The sequence below is a fragment of the Peromyscus californicus genome, unplaced genomic scaffold, assembly GCF_007827085.1.
Source record: "Peromyscus californicus insignis strain IS unplaced genomic scaffold, ASM782708v3 Scaffold_10__1_contigs__length_136768540, whole genome shotgun sequence".
In the NCBI taxonomy this organism is placed as follows: domain Eukaryota; kingdom Metazoa; phylum Chordata; class Mammalia; order Rodentia; family Cricetidae; genus Peromyscus; species Peromyscus californicus.
Window position 1 is genome coordinate 130,377,606 of NW_026294391.1, and position 15,965 is coordinate 130,393,570.

Consider the following 15,965-nt stretch of genomic DNA (forward strand, 5'->3'; position numbering starts at 1 on the left):
TTGTGTTTACTTAAAAATGGCTGGCTATGTCCTCTGATCTCCAGGCAAACTTTATTTATTAACATACAAATGAAATATCACCACATTTCAGCACAAATAAAATATCACCACATTTCCCATTTTTTGTCTAATAAAAATAAGAAAGAATGAAAAAAGTTATAACTAATATAAGAAAAACTATATACAATAAGTACAATAAATATATACAATATATACAAAGCAATAAATACATCAACAATGTCTAGTCCATTTGCATTTGACAAATTCAGCTAAAATATTCCATTATCTATCCTATTTTGGTGAGTCCAAAACATACCTAATTCACTTTCTAACCTAACTTATATTATCAACAGAAAACTATCCTATGATGTCTTTCAAACTTATATACTTAACACCTTAATGAGTCTCTTTTCTGAAATTTCTTAACAAGGGGAACTGTAACTACAACTATCTAATCTTCAATTACCTCAGAGAACCAAGAAGGAAATAATATGGCCTAGCAAAACTGGAAGTGCAAACAATCAACTTCCAAAAAAATGTGAGTTGACAGAAACAGCCAGCTGCCTGGACAATCACCCGAGGTTTCTCTGCATGTTGGGGCATCATCTTCAGCCTACAGGCTTAGCCTATCTGACAGACTCATTTGTGAAGTAGGATGTACACAAGGCCTATAGCTCGATCTCACATTCTGTGCGAGTCTTCCATGTACCAGATAAACCTGAATTCCACCAGTGTCCTGTAATGATCCAGGATTTTAAATTCTGGAAATTGCTGGTGTTTTTGGAATTTGGCTTCCCCTTCTTCTCAGCGTGTTGGTGGCTTCATCTTGGCATCCCATTCTTCTTGGCTTGTGGGTAGCTTCATCTCCTTTACTAAATAACAGTCTACCATTGAGAAGTTAGACTCCATCAGCCTAATTACTCCTTCAAGAATAACGGTTTCAGCTACTGTTCCACTGCACACCAGAAGCCACTGGTCCACTGCCTGTTCAGATGCCTTCCAAGAAAGAGGCACTGTACCTTTTCTGGGTTGGAAAGGCCACTTCAGGGATGGTGCCATATTGTCCTGGCCTCAGAGGACGCCTGTTGCCAAAGCTGCAACCACACTCATCTTGGCAAGGATCAGTAGTCTTTTGTTTTGTGTCCTGTTTGTTCATTTTGGATAACATACTGTCAGCAGTCGATTTGAGGGCACTTTGTTGCCCAGTGGCTAACTTTTGCCACAATGAAAGTTAACTCCATATGCAGTTTCTTCAATGCCCATATTTTCTCTGTAGTAGATTTGTGCTGCCAGGAGCTGACATGTCTCATAGTCATAAAAAATCTAAGTTATTAAAGCATTTTAAATGATGGGTGATGTTGCTCTGTATGCCTTGAATGTGTTGCTCTGATTGGTTGATAAATAAAACGTTGATTGGCCAGTAGCCAGGCAGGAAGTACAGGCGGGTTAAGCAGACAAAGAGGAAGGCTGAGTCAGGAGATGCTAGCTAGCGTTCTAGGGAGCAGCATGTAATGGCACACAGGTAAAGCTGTGGAACATGTGGCGACATATAGATTAACAGAAATGGGTTGAGTTTAAATGTAAGAGTTAGTCAGTGGTAGGCCTGAGCTAATGGTCAAGCAGCTTTAATTAATATAAGCTTCCTAGTGATCATTTTATAAGTGGCTGTGAGGTCTGTGGGGCTGGGCAGGACCGGAGAACACTTCAGCTACAAATGACGCCCAATGGCTCAAGTTTCCACCTGAAACCTGAGAATACTTAACAAGCAATTCTAAACAGAGCCAAAAACAGGTTCCTGCTTCATGTCTCTTGCAAGCTGTGAGATGCCACAACATGCGGGCTTGAGCTATTCTGTGGTGGGTTTGGGATGTGTGGTCTTGACCTATGCCACGTTACACAGAGGTGTCTCTAAGCTGCACACTATGCTGTGTAGTGGATATAGCTTTCGATAGTACAAACAAAAAAGGTTTCTGGGCTACAAGCTGCTTTAATGGAGGCATAGACCTACTGCTTCTGAGAGCTGATGGTACACATGGCCCAGAGCTGGAGGTGAATTACCTTCACCATGTTGGGAAGCTGACTTGGGCGGCGCCAGCAGCCAAGGCTTCTGCTTCAATACTAGCCACTACAGTTTAAAGTAATAGATTCACAATAAGGCAAATTCAGATGAAATAAGACTTTAAATGATTTACAATGTGTGTACAAATATATGTAGACTTGAAAGAGAAAAAAATGAATATAGACAGTTATATTAAAAATATTTTTTTAAAAATAAAGTCTTTAAAGGGACAGTAAAAGTAATTAAAAATAAGGCATGTAAAGATGGAAATCACACAGAGAGTCTGGATTATATTGTCTTTGGGATTTTTAACTGCAGAAAGACATTTGATTGTAAAGGCTGCTCAGTTAAACCAATACATATATTTTAAAGGTATCTTGACTTCAAAATTTGAATCTAAGAATATGTTGCTTTGGAAAGGAGGCTCTGCTTTTGTTTCCACAGAAACCAAGAGGCTATTGATTTGTTCCAGGTTAAGATACATCAGGTTTGACCAGTCAAGACCCCCTGAAAGGTCTCTGATGACACCATGGCCCACGTGATCCAACATCCAGAATGGTTTCAAGGCAACTGACTCAGACAACACAACCTCACAGACTACTCCAGTCAGGACTTGACCATAATCCTAAAACTTTCTTTGTGCCCCCATAAGATTACCAGCCCCCTCTATCAGCAGGAAGTAGCCTAAAAAACTGTGCCCACACTCCCAAAACATGGATTATGGATGTTTGTCTTTGTTTAGATTGTTGGTTGCAAATTGTTACTGGTCATAGTCAATCTTTTGCTAAAAGAAGAAAGAGGATATGATATAGAAATATAGGATATAGATGTGATAGGATGAAGGAGTAGTTTATTGAATCTACTTTTAAAGAGCAACACATTCACAGCATACAGAGCAACATCACCCATCAGGTGATGGATTGGAAAGAGAAAACTCACCAATCTGAGCAGCCAGCGTTGTTCGGAGTAGTCCTGCAGCCAGGTAGTCATAGATCAAAGAACCCTCGGTATATGGTCCCGACTCAGAGCGCTGGCAGAGCCTGCTTCGTCTCGGCACCAATGTTGGTTTTAATGCGGCAATGTAATGTTATTCATTAAGTGGCACTGTTACTTTGTGAGAAAGGCCACGAGGCATGACAAAACTCATAATCAGAGCTTTATTAGGAGAAGAGAGGGGCAGGAGAGAGTGTGACCAGGCCTGTGGAACACACATGCAGTGAGAGAAGGTGGGGAGGTGAAAGGAGGGAGGAGTCTGTCCTTCTTCTTGTAGCTAGAGTTTTCCTGCCTGTCCCACAGTCAGGACAAATCTCTCTCACCTGCCAGTCCCACAGCCGCTCAGACCCGACCAAGTAAACACAGAGACTTCTATTGGTTACAAACTGTATGGCCATGGCAGGCTTCTTGCTAACTGTTCTTACAGCTTAAATTAATCCATTTCTATAAATCTATACCTTGCCATGTGGTTCGTGGCTTACAGGCATCTTCACATGCTGTTTGTCATCGTGGCGGCTGGCAGCGTCTCTCCAACTCAGCCTTCCACTTCCCAGCTTTATTCTCCTCCTTGTCCCGCCTATACTTCCTGCCTGGCCACCGGCCAATCAGTGTTTTATTTATTGACCAATCAGAGCAACACATTTACCACACAGACCGTCCCACAGCAGCTTCTTATGGATTTCCCTGCACATGTGCATATGGGCTTACAGAGCTATGCCACACATGCACATAGATTGTGTGATCACACTGTGCACAGATTATGCGGTCATGCAGCACAAGGATTACGTAGGACGTAAGGCTCCTTACTTGGCTACTGAACTGTGCGTGTGTGGTTATGTGGCTGGGGGAGTGGCCAGCAACTCCAACAGGAATCAGAGAGGAAAATTAGCAAATACTAAATATGTATGACAATGCCATAACCAAACCCAGTATATTGTGTGCTAGCACTTGAAATGTAAAATAAAAAATAAAAATAAGTCCAAAGTTCACCTGCCTTACAAGACTGAGGAATTTCTTGAATCCATTGTGTATACATTGTGGGCCTCCTTCAGATCATGGTCTCTGCTGTCCTCAGAGATATTTTACTGTAGAGGGCTGACAGGCCAGCAAGACACCTGAACTCCTTGCAGTATCCAATTGTCCTTAGGGTGCCATGCATCACTAGCCCCAGGAATGGAGCCTCTCACATGCATAAGTGGGAAAAGCCCACTCAAAGCTGGTTACCTTGGGAGCTCAGTGTCATTTTGTGAGTTCCCTGGAGTTTAAAGGATGCCTCAGAGCTGACTTGTGGGAAAGAGCCCCTCCCCTCCCAACGTTCCACATCCGGGGACTTTGGGGGCTCTGCGCCATTTTGTGAGGCTCCTGGTCGGGAGATGGCCCCGCTGCACTTTCAGAGTGGAGGTGAGCACTTAAGCAGGAGTGAAATGGGCCCTTTCAGGAGAAGTGGTCCTCTACTGAGGCAGCTAGTGCCTGTGGACAGCCTAGACACAGGTGGAGCCCACGTGGATAAACAGGAACCATCTAGTTCCGTGACTACGGACTCCCCATAGCTGCATTCCCTGAGGGAAAGAGGGGCACTTAATTAGCAGGGTGAAAGTGGGTCACGGGGTCTTCGTGTGGAAACCAGCCCCTGCCCCTCCCTCTGGACCCTGGTGGTGGACATCAGCCCACAGGGTCTATTTCTGAGGTTCCCAGAGACAGGGGGGCACATGGCTTTCTTGGTCAATATGGATGTCAGGGTCTCAGAAGCCCAAGCTGAAGCACACAGGCCGAGAGTCAGGCTAGTTTGTATGTTTTTCAGGGTCCTACACCAAAGTTGAGAGTGATTGTGGGAATAAGTCGCCTCAGGCTTTGGCAGCGGCACCCACATCCGGGGACTTTGGGGGCTCAGAGCCATTTTGCGAGGTTCCTGAAGCGAGACTGCCAGGCTGTTCTTCCTGCATCCGGGGACCTAGGGAGGCTCAGAGCCAGTTTGTGATGTACCTCTTCCTACATCCCAGGACACAGGGGGATGGGGGTTCGGAACCATTTTTTTGTGACGTGCCTGGAAGGGAGACAGTGATGCCACACTTTCTGAGTCAAGGTGAGAGGTGTTAGGGTTTTCAAACTCCCTTTTAGGGGTAAAGACTTTTCAAATTATATAGTATTGACACTTTGCTTAGCTTGTCACCAAGTGGCCCCTGCTAGTTGGCATGAATGCCTTTCTGGGACCCAATTTCAAAGGTCCCAGACTATGGCTAACATCAACTCCAGGGTGAAGGACCTGAGAGTGGACAGGTGAAGACACACTCCAGAGAGAGGGTCGCCCAATGTTCTGGCTATACTTCTGCGGTGAACACTGTACCAAACAGAGACCCAGGATGCGACATACTCCAGAGAGAGGGTCCCCCAATATTCTGGATATACCTCTGTACCAAACAGGGCCCCAGATGCTGGAATCAGCCTGTTGCCCCGTGGTCACTGTAGACAAATATAGAGGAGCGATTTTTAGAGGTCAGGTTATCCCTGACCTGATGGTGACTTTGCATTCAGGATGTGTGTGGGACCCGAGAGAGGAGAAGACTGCAGAAGCCCCATTCCGTCTAGAAGGTACCCGAATGGTGTTTCAACTGGTGTGTACTTGGAGGAATGAGCCTATTCGCCACCCTCACCTAGTACTTGGGAGTGGAGCCATTTTAGGGTTTCAGAAAGAGGAAGGGCTCAGTGCCAGATTCCAGACAGAAAGATAGGCTGGGATAATCAAGCTATATTGTGTTCTTTTGGCAGTGGAAGAAACAAACCAAGGCTGACTTGGAGGATTAGCCCCTGCTCAGGCTTCCATATCTACTTCCTGGGTCTTGAGAGTCTTAGAACCACATTCTGAGGTTCCTGCTCCTTAGAGCTTGCCTGAGTGCCCACTTGCAGGGATGAGCCCCTTCCTCACCGTTCTACATTAAAAAAAAAAAATCCTGGAGGGGAAGGCCAGGCTATCAGAGACAAGGTGACAGCACAAGGTGGAATAAAGAGACGGTTTTTAAGATGGAGTGTTCCCAATTAGTACAGCCTGGCCCCATGTATGGCCCAAATGTACACATGGCATCCTTGTCCTTCAGAACACGTGTGGGCAGGGAGCCAAACTGACTCATTGCACTTTTCCTTCGGCCTCTATTACATGAGGATGCAGATTTGTCCTGGATGTAAGGCCTCAGATAGGTAGTGGTAAGGATCCAGGGCCACCAAGGAGGAAACAATAAGACCTCTGATACAAGACATACAAAAGCAGCCCTTGCCCTCAGCGCAGACTAGTTATGGGGATCGGGTGTGGACCAAAGGTGTCATGTCTGACTTGGGGTTGAGGTGATAAGGTGGGGGCTCAGAGGTGGCTTAGACCTGAAAGATGGATCTGAGAGAGTCAGGAAGGATGTTGTGAGTAATGAAGAGGAAGGAAAACTTCAGACTGTGTGAGGAAACGCAGGGACCTGCCCCCTTTGCCAGTCTTGAAAAGCCCAGGCCCTGGCATATCCAGAGTCAATACATCTTCGCTTCTGTCTCCTCTCTCAGGAAGGTGAGCCTGTACACCGTGGGGTACCACCACAGCCCAGAGGGGAGCAGGCATGCTTGCCAGAGGAGGCGTCCATTTTCCATCAGGAATCCAGGTAAGCTGTCATGGTCAGAAATGAACATGCAAAGAGGGCCCCGTTCCCCAAACAGAAGACTGCATAAAGCATGTGTGCACCTGTTCTGATGCCTGGGGATCCCTGAGTGGGGGGCTGCCGTGCCTGGCTTCCTTGGGCTGCATGACTTGGGTTGAGACCTCTTTCGGGAGTGATGACCTTGTTCCTAGGGTTGATATCAGATCAGCATTGGCAGCCAGGTCTGGAGAGCAGAAGGATTCTGCAGGGTGTGGACCTCCCCTGAGGACTGAATCTGTAGCAAAGAGCAAAAGGTTTGCACAGTCTGAGTATGACCCAGAGTCAGTGCTCAGGGACACCAAGGGCTTTACTTACTTCAGCTACCCCAGGAAAGCATGTGAGAGTCTTTGTGGAGAAGGCCCTGGTGGGAAGCAGGTGTCTCAAGAAGGAGGGCAAAGATGCACTTCAGGTGGGCTTAGGGAACTCCTATCTCAGGAGAGATGAGCCCAGGTAACGCAAACAATAATAGGTCCAACCTATATTGTCTGCTCCCAGGGTCCGTGAAAGAGTCTAACAACCAGCTGAGGATTCTAATCTGAGAGATATTCAATGAATCTAAGCACACTGAGTTCTTTAGTCCATTCACTTTATTCTGCTAAGTCAATTCTATCTACACAGTTTCTTTTCTGCTCTCATACTTAGTTCCTCTCAGTCCCTTCTGCTCTTCATCCCTTCTGCTGTTCTCTCATCATTCTACCTAGTTCTTTCCATCTCCGTCCTCATCTTTGTTCATTTCCATCAATCCTCCCAGTGCTCTCAGAGAACCAGTATATATACCCACACAGTAATTCTTTGGTAAAGCAATGCGAGACTTGAAGTTTTCAGGGTCGCAGAGAGAGGTGATAAGAATCCACACATAAAGCAATTAATTGTCAGCTTCCAATTACAACCCAAAAGGGGAGTGACTAAAGGGGAGTTCTCTGGTAGGGTCAACTAAAGGCTAAGACGAATTAGGGAATTTATGTGCTCAAACTATCATCTAGAAATGGCTAGGTAGAATGTTAGGGGTCAATAGGAAAGAAAGTCAAACAAGAAAGTAAACTCTCTTTGGCGGCGCCACTTTTCCTGCTCATCCCGGCTGCAGCTGCTTTCTGATAGGGAGGGGGACATATGCTAGGTGGCTAAGCAACCTCTGTCAGAGCATGTAGTATTTGGTTAGTAAAAGCACTTTCACTCAGAGTAATTGCTGAGGAGAAAATCTAGGAATAGCACCTGGCTGAGGAGGAATAAAAACTTAATTTGCACAAGAAAGAAGCTTGGCACCTATTGCCTGTCTGGCCTTGTAGGCAGTCTCCTTGGGTCAGTGGGAAGTAACTGCCTTAACTCAGTATCTAGCAAATGGCTAAAACATCATCCCAGGAATGTGAGCAGGAAATCTCTTAAGTTAGGGTCTTGTGTAAATAACCCGGGTGAGGGTAAGGAGTTGAGGATTTAATTGTTAGTGGTCCTTTTCTCTATCTGTGGGTGAGATGAGCTAATGTTTATTTCTCTGCATTTGTCCTTGGAAAAAAGTATCTTTGCTGAAATACTTTTGTTTGGAGAGTGGCCCTGGCCAGATATATGTTAATGAAAAGTAAACACAGCTGGGGACAGTTATCCAATCACCCCAAATGTACAGGGAAAGTTGTGCCCAAGATTGAGATGCGATCGTGAGATTACATGTACACGTAACATGGAGATGCACGGTAAATGGATGGGGAGAATCATAGCTGTTATTGCACAAGAAGTTACAACAAGAGACAGCCAGTTCATTCAAAAGGCAGTTATTCCATAACGCCTTGTGTGATGGTTTCCTCTAACAGAACCCTTAGTTCTGATAGGTTGACTTTCTGAACTCTATTTTTAGTCACTGCTGTATACTCTCATGGACTTTCGCTACCAGCGGCTCTCAATACCCAGGACACGTGGCCAACACTGCAGTTCCCCTACAGGGGTTGATGGGGTGTGCCACTGTCTCCTGTCTGCTGAGAGGTTACAGGACTGCCAGGTGTGGAACTTCACCAGAGTGGGAGACTTTGAGCACAGTTCTTGGTTAAGTAGACACCTGGGAAGTTCCAGGAAAGGATCCCAGGGGGTGAGTGAAGGAGACTCCATTCCAGAGCACAAGACAGCTGCCCCACAAAAGACTTCCCTGAAGCACTGTGTCACAAACGTTCCAGGGCAGGGCTGCAGGGCTGAGTCCCCTGCCCTGATTCCAGGCAGTAGTCTAAGGGAACTGAAGGGCCTGCTAAGAGCACCTTAACCTGGGTCTTCAGAAGGAGGCTGGGGTCTGTGAGGATTCCTGGTGAGAGTTGAGAGAGTCCCATCAGCCAAAAGCAGAGACCTGGCTACCTACCTGCCTTCCTGAGGGCTGTGGGAAAACGGAGGCACTTTGGGTGGATTCCTTCCCCTCTCCTATTCTTTCTTTCTCACAGAAATAGTCTCCTGCCTTAAAGACCTTGGACCCAGGGATCCAGAGCTTCAACCTTCCTGACAGCACTCGGTCCCATAGGGAGGCAAGGGGCCTGGAGGGTGCCCAGGTCCCCATAGCTGAGGTGGGGGAGGCAGGAGAAGGGAAGCTCTTCGAACTAGCCCTTCATCGAGGTGAGAATTGGGCTGCTGTACTGTTCTAGCCCAAATGAACCACACTGAACTGAGCTAGCTCTTTCAGTGCCTCCTGAACAGGTGCCAGGAGGTGTGAGGTGCCCTCACTGTCTTCTGGAACCTCTCAGAGACACAGAAACTTGTTCTGAGACTTTACCTCACACAAGAAGAGGCATACACCCGGGGAGCCGGGCCTCTCCTTCTTTGAGCCTCTCAGTGGCACATGCACTACCAGAGTCCTTTGGCCACAGAGCACTCCCCAGGCAAAATCCTCTGACAGGCGCTTTTTGAGAGCTATGCCCAAGAATAGCTGTCAGAGTCCACTCACCCTCTCTCTGTCTCACCCAGGCCTGTGAGTCTTCATCTCTGTGTGTGATCTGCACCGCGTCCTGCCTGTGTTCCTAAGGACACTCAGCATGGATCCTACTGAGAACAGCCAGAGCTTCAACCTTCCTGACAGCACTCGGTCCCACAGGGAGGCAAGGGGCCTGGAGTGTGCCCAGGTCCCCATAGCTGAGGTGGGGGAGGCAGAGGCCAATGCCACCATCTCAGGGGCTGCGTCTGTTGGAAGAACGCTCAGTTCTCTCCAGAGTGCTCAGAGAGCTTCCTCTCCTCCCACTACCATGGGCTCCATTGCAGGGGCACCACCTGCTGAGGCCTCTCACAACCAAGCTAAGGAAGTGGCTCACCCCGAGTCCGTCCCCCCCCCCCCCCCCCCCCCCCCCGCAGGATGCACTCAATAGAAAGGTAGTTGATTTGGTTCTCTTCCTGCTCCTCAAGTACAGGAGGAAGCAACTGACAACTAGGGCAGAAATTCTGCATATGGTCGTCAGAGATTATGAGGCACAGTACCCTGTGATCTTCACTAAGGCCTCTGACTGCATGAGACTGATGTTTGGCCTTGACATAATAGAAAGGAACCCCCGTGTCCACTCCTACTCTCTTGTCTATGCTCTAGGGATCACCTATGATGGGATGCAGCATGGTTTCCCAGGCATACCCAAAACAGGCCTGGTAATAGTCATGTTGTGCATCATCTTCATAAAGGACAACTGTGTCAGTGAGGAGGTGTTGTGGCAAATATTGAATAACATGGGGCTCTATGCCAGGAGGGAGCATTTCATTTATGGGGAGCCAAGGAGACTCATCACTGAGCATTTTGTGCAGGAAGGGTACCTGGAGTACAGGCAGGTGCCAGACAGCGATCCTCCAAGTCATGAGTTCTTGTGGGGCCCAAGGGCTCATGCCGAAACCACCAAGATGAAAGTGCTGAGGTTTTTTGCCAGCGTTGTTAAGCAGGATCCCAGATCCTACCCCTTCAGTCATGCAGAGGCCTTGAGAGATGAGATAGAGAGAACGTAGGCCAGAGTCGCCCAACAAATAATACCACTGCCCTGACCACCACACATTCTAGTTCACTGGCAGTTTTCAACCAACATCAGGTCAGGCATAGTCAGAGATCTAAGGAGTGTACCCTCATTGGAGTGCTGGTGGGAGGAGGGTGTGAACCATTTTCTTCCTGTTCTCACTGGGTGACTTGGGCATTCTTGGTATTTCAAAATGTTGATACTTTTACTGCAAGGTTCATTAGCTGGAGATGTTTTCAGTATATGAATGTAATTTGTAATGGACCTATTGTTGTTGATCCACTTTAGGAGAGTTTTATCATTTTGTAAACAGTTGAGAATGACATATCTTATTTGTGATATGTCTCAAGATACTGTGGCATTCTAATTGGAATTACCCAGGCAATGGGAAAGAACTTGTCATTTTCATGAAAAAAATGAAATAAAATTATTCTTGATTGTCTTACTAGTTTTAGTCTCCTATTTTGGTTAACTAGTGAAAATGAAACCTAAAGTAAGGTGAATGCAGTCTCTTCCCCAAACCTTCACAGGGCGAGCACCTGCTCTGTGAAAGGACCTGTGTTAGCAGCGAGATGTAAGAAAAGGCTGATCTACCCATTTCTGTGAAAAGGTCAAGTTCAACAGCAACAACCTTGTCAGGAAGAAAGTGAGAATTCTCTTTAGATCACACATGTAAGTACAGGAGGTCTGCAGAGAGGTCCCCTAGGGTGAGCAATTCCATGTCAGTGGTATAAGCCAAGGCAGGTATGGGTCTCAGAATAATTAGCCAGGACCAGACCCTTGGGAGGTGTAAGTGACCTGGGGCTGAGAGAAGTGAAAACTGCTCTTATCTGTTGCTGTTGCTGGTGGACTTGGCATGGAGCACTCAGGCTGGGGTGTCTGTAGCTGAAGTTTTCCTGTGTTCCAGCCTGCTGGCGGTGGGGACAAATCTCTCCCACTCATGTCCCCCAAGTAAACACACAGAGGCTTATATTAATTATAACTGCATGGCCATGGCTCAAGCCTTTTGCTAGCTAGCTCTTATATCTTAAATTAGCCCATAACTATTAATCTATGTATCGCCACATGTTCCGTGGCTTTACCTGTGTCCCATTGCATGTTGCTCCTTGGGTGGCTCGCTGGCGTCTCCTGACTCAGCCTTCTTCTTCCCAGAATTCTCCTTGTTTCTTATCCTGCCTATACTTCATGCCTGGCTACTGGCCAATCAGTATTTTATTTATCAACCAATCAGAGCAACACATTCACAGCAACACATTCACAGCATACAGAACATCCCATAGCAGATGTCACTCAGTGATTGGACACTTGGATAACACATACAGTTAGGGAGGTTGTATCCTCATCACCTCAAAACACAAAGCCAAAATGTACAGAGAGGAATCATTGTCCTGGTGCTAAGAGTTACAGATGAACACAGCACATGTAGGGCATGGTTTACCCCCACCCTCTGCAAGGGATTCCTGAACCTTGTGGTAGAATTATGGGCATGTGAGACCTAGAACTCCTAGGCAGGGCCTCTCTGCATCCCTAGTCAGGAGAGACAGAGCTGACTGCCAAGAAACTTTAAATGCTTGTAATGTGCATTAGTGTTGTGCCTGCATGTTACGTGTGCATGTACCACACATGACCCAGGTGTCCCCAGAGGACAGAAAAGAGTACCAGATTTCATGGAACCAGAGTTACAGGTGGTTGCAAGTCTCCATGTGAGTGCTGTAAACTGAACCTTTGTCCTCTGCAAGAGCAGCAAGTGCCTAGTAAAAGCTCTAGCCCCAGCCAAGTTTAAGTAAAAAAAAAAAAAAAATCATTTGTCTAAGTATACATGAGTGTGAGGGTGGATGCATGCATGCCTCAGTGCTGGCGTGGATGCCAGAGGACATACATCAAGTTGGTTCTTCCTTCCACCTTGTAATGGCAGGATCTCCCCTGTTTCTGCTGCTGAAGTGTATAGTCCAGGCTGGCTTGTCTACGAGATTCTGGCCCATCCTGCCTCTCCTCCCATCTCACCAAAGTAGTGCTAGGATTACAGGTGCACCCTGCTGCATCCCACTATGTATGCAGGTTGCAGGGAAATAAACGAGATCCTCAGGCATGAGCAGCTACCACTTCTATCATCTGATCCATCTCCCCAGCCATAAGATTGCATTTTAGTTCAGTTATCGTCAGTGCAGTTGCAACCCAGATTTGAAATGTGTGTCCAATGAGTGGGAGGATTTAGTGAAGTTTATTTATGAAATATCATTCTGGCTCCTTAACTATCTTGTGTCATACCTTTCACTGTAGTTCTCCTCACTCAAGGCACTTGCACCCCAGGGCTTTTACATGCAGGACACATATTCCAGCCATGCTTATAGGAAGCCCATTAACTAGGTGAGGAACCCTGAGTCTCCCAGCATTAGGAATGTTCCTGATTCCCGCCTAACAAATGGCAGGCCTGAGAGGAGGCCAGGAGTCTGCACGTACCTGTAACCCGGGCAGTTCTCACCCCTACCAGACCAAGGCCATACCTCTGACAAAGACAGGGCTTTTCCTGGTTCTTCAAATGTCTTCATCTACTGCAGTTTCAGCTACTGCCCCGAAGCTCTGGCCGAGGCCTAGCAATGAAACAACATTCGGCACCTAACGTGGGGGCTTGAATATCCAAGCATAGGGCCCAAGAAAGCTGAGAAAAGTTCCAGACATGGAGTCAGACACAGCTTCCTAGCAACCACAGTCTCTCAGGCATGAGGCTTGACTCTCATGAAAGGGCAAACTGGCTGCAGCCCAGAACCTGCTGGACAGACCTGAGGGGGCTGGAGCCAGCTGCCAGCATGATGTGCTAAGCAGAGCCACAGAAGGAGACCACAGATGCACAGAAGGGCAAAACAAACGTTTTTCCTGGAGCCACAGTGGGAAGATGCCTCAGTCTCTCTGGCAGGCTTGTGAATGTTCACTGTGTGTGACCACCCCTTCCTGTCAGGTCAGTCGCTGTGGGTGGCCTGTGATGGTTTTTAGCGGTGCTCTTACCCTGTGAGGAAAAGTCATGAAACACGACAGAATCCATTAACAATTGTTTTATTGCCGGGCAGTGGTGGTGCACGCCTTTAATCCCAGCACTCGGGAGGCAGAGGCAGGCGGATCTCTGAGTTCGAGGTCAACCTGGGCTATAGAGTGAGTTCCAGGAAAGGCGCAAAGCTACACAGAGAAACCTTGTCTTGAAAAACCAAAAAAAAAAAAAAAAAAAAAAAAAAAAAAAAAAAGTTTTATTGAGGAATCGAGAAAGGACAGGTGTGATCAGGCCTGTTGAAAGGACACGTGAGGGAAGGAGTATGGCGGGGGTGGGGGGTCACCCGAGCATGCACACACAGGTGCACGTGGCTACTCCATGCATGCACATAGATCATGTGGTCATGCCATGCGCTATTATGTGACCACACAGCGCAAGGGTTACATAGGATGTATGAACCTGAAATGACTAAGTGTCCCATCGGGGCATGCATTGACCATGGGGGCGTGGCTGGAATTCCTATCATTCCAGACTCTTTTTTTTTTTTTTTTTTTTTTATAAAAGATGGCGGATGAGTGGGTATGGGGTGTCCTTTCTCCCGAAAACTGCTTCCAGCTGACTTGGTGGGCATCGGTTGACTCTTGGGGGAGGGAGATTCTGAAGTAGACAGGTGTCCTGGGATGGTGGGCTGTTGTCTGCTGCCCTGGAGTTGTCCATCTTTTCTGGCTTGGAACTCTTTGTCTGACAGGATACTGGTGAGACAGAAAAAGCTTAGGAAAAAAAGAATCATTATTATTTTTATTTTCTTTGGAGTGTTCCCAGACCAGGAAAGATTGGGTTTGGCACTTATCTGAAGTAGATCCAACCTGTCCAGATGGGCTTAAGATGGTTTCTGGAGCTTGGAAAAAAATTTGAACATATTAAGCAGCAGCCATGAGAAAATTACTGACCATTGTAGTGTTTAGTACTCTGCTTATTTTTTACCTGAGACAAGCTTTATTAGAGGTAGATTATTTAAGGCACCTGTTTCCTTTATTAGTTTAGCATTTAGGAGACACAGGGGACCAATTGATGAGAGCATTCAACAGTGGTAGACTGTTATATTAGAGTCTGTTTTTGCAGAGCCCAGACACTTTTGGGTCTGGGGGTGTAAATACCTTTTGATTATTACTGTTTTTTTTTTCCTTACCGCCTGGATACAGCTGATGGTCCTTTGCCTCCGGCTCTCTGGTGGTACTATAACAATTAGCTGAGTAGTTAATAAGGAAAGGAAGAGCTTATGGTGTGATACCTCATTCCTCTGGAATTGGTGACAAGGCAGTGGATCCTGGTGTCCTCTGGAACTTGAGAGAGCAGGGCCTGTCTGTGTCACTGTGTATGACGAGAGATTTTTCCGGGATAGAGGTGAGATAAAAGGTTTCAGATGAGACAGATGGACCCAGTGAGGAAAGCCCTCGAGTTTAGCAGCTGTAGGAGTCACAAGAATTACCTTGAACAGTCCCTGCCACTTAGGGGAAAGGGGTGAAGAGTGCTGGCCTGGAGGGGAAAGAAGAACCTGGTCCCCAATGTGGATTGGAGGTGGGCAAGGATTGTCACATGACTGAGGTAAGGAATGGTCTGCGAAGTTCCACAGGATAGACCTTAGGTGACATAGCAGGGGAGTTAACAGGCTATCTGGAACAGTTGGAGGGTTGGATAGAAGACCTGGTGTTAGAACCGGCCTTCCATACATTAGTTCAAATGGAGAAATTGAAAGAGGCTTTTTAGGAAGAGCCTTGAGCCTGAAAGAGCTAGAGGCAATAGTCTTACCCTGTCGAGGTGAAGTTCCTGTGACATCTTAGTAAGAATAGATATTAAAGACCGGTTGGTGCGCTCCACCTTTCCTGAGGATTGAGGACGATATGGGATATGAAAATGCCAAGGAATGCTAAGAGCCTTAGCTAGTGTGGGGGAAACCTTGGAGGTGAACTCTGGACCATTGTCAGACTGAAGGGAGGCAGGAATCCCAAACCGAGGAATAATTTCTCAGAGAAGGACGTCTGCAACTGTCTGAGCCCACTTATTAGAAACAGGATATGCCTCCACCCAATTTGAAAATGAGTCCACCATCAAGAGAAGATATTTAATTTTCCTGATGGTGGGCAAATGGGTAAAATTGAGCTGCCAGCCAGTCCCAGGAAGGGAACCTCTAACCTGGTGGGTGGGAAAAGGTTGACTCCTGTACTTGGTATTGAGGTCTGTTTTTTGGCAGATCTCACAAGAGGCAGTAATAGTTCTTAAGAACTGTAAGTCCTCAGAGCTGGGGGGCA

General features: G+C 46.9%; 1 protein-coding gene across 1 annotated transcript; it reads left to right on the top strand.

Moving 5' to 3' along the window:
- The first annotated feature begins 9,722 nt into the window (after positions 1–9,722).
- Positions 9,723–10,668, top strand: LOC128116309 (melanoma-associated antigen 10-like). The gene is given in 2 exon segments (XM_052747493.1): positions 9,723–10,004; positions 10,006–10,668. Coding segments are annotated over 2 exon segments (945 nt in total).
- Positions 10,669–15,965: the final 5,297 nt, after the last annotated feature.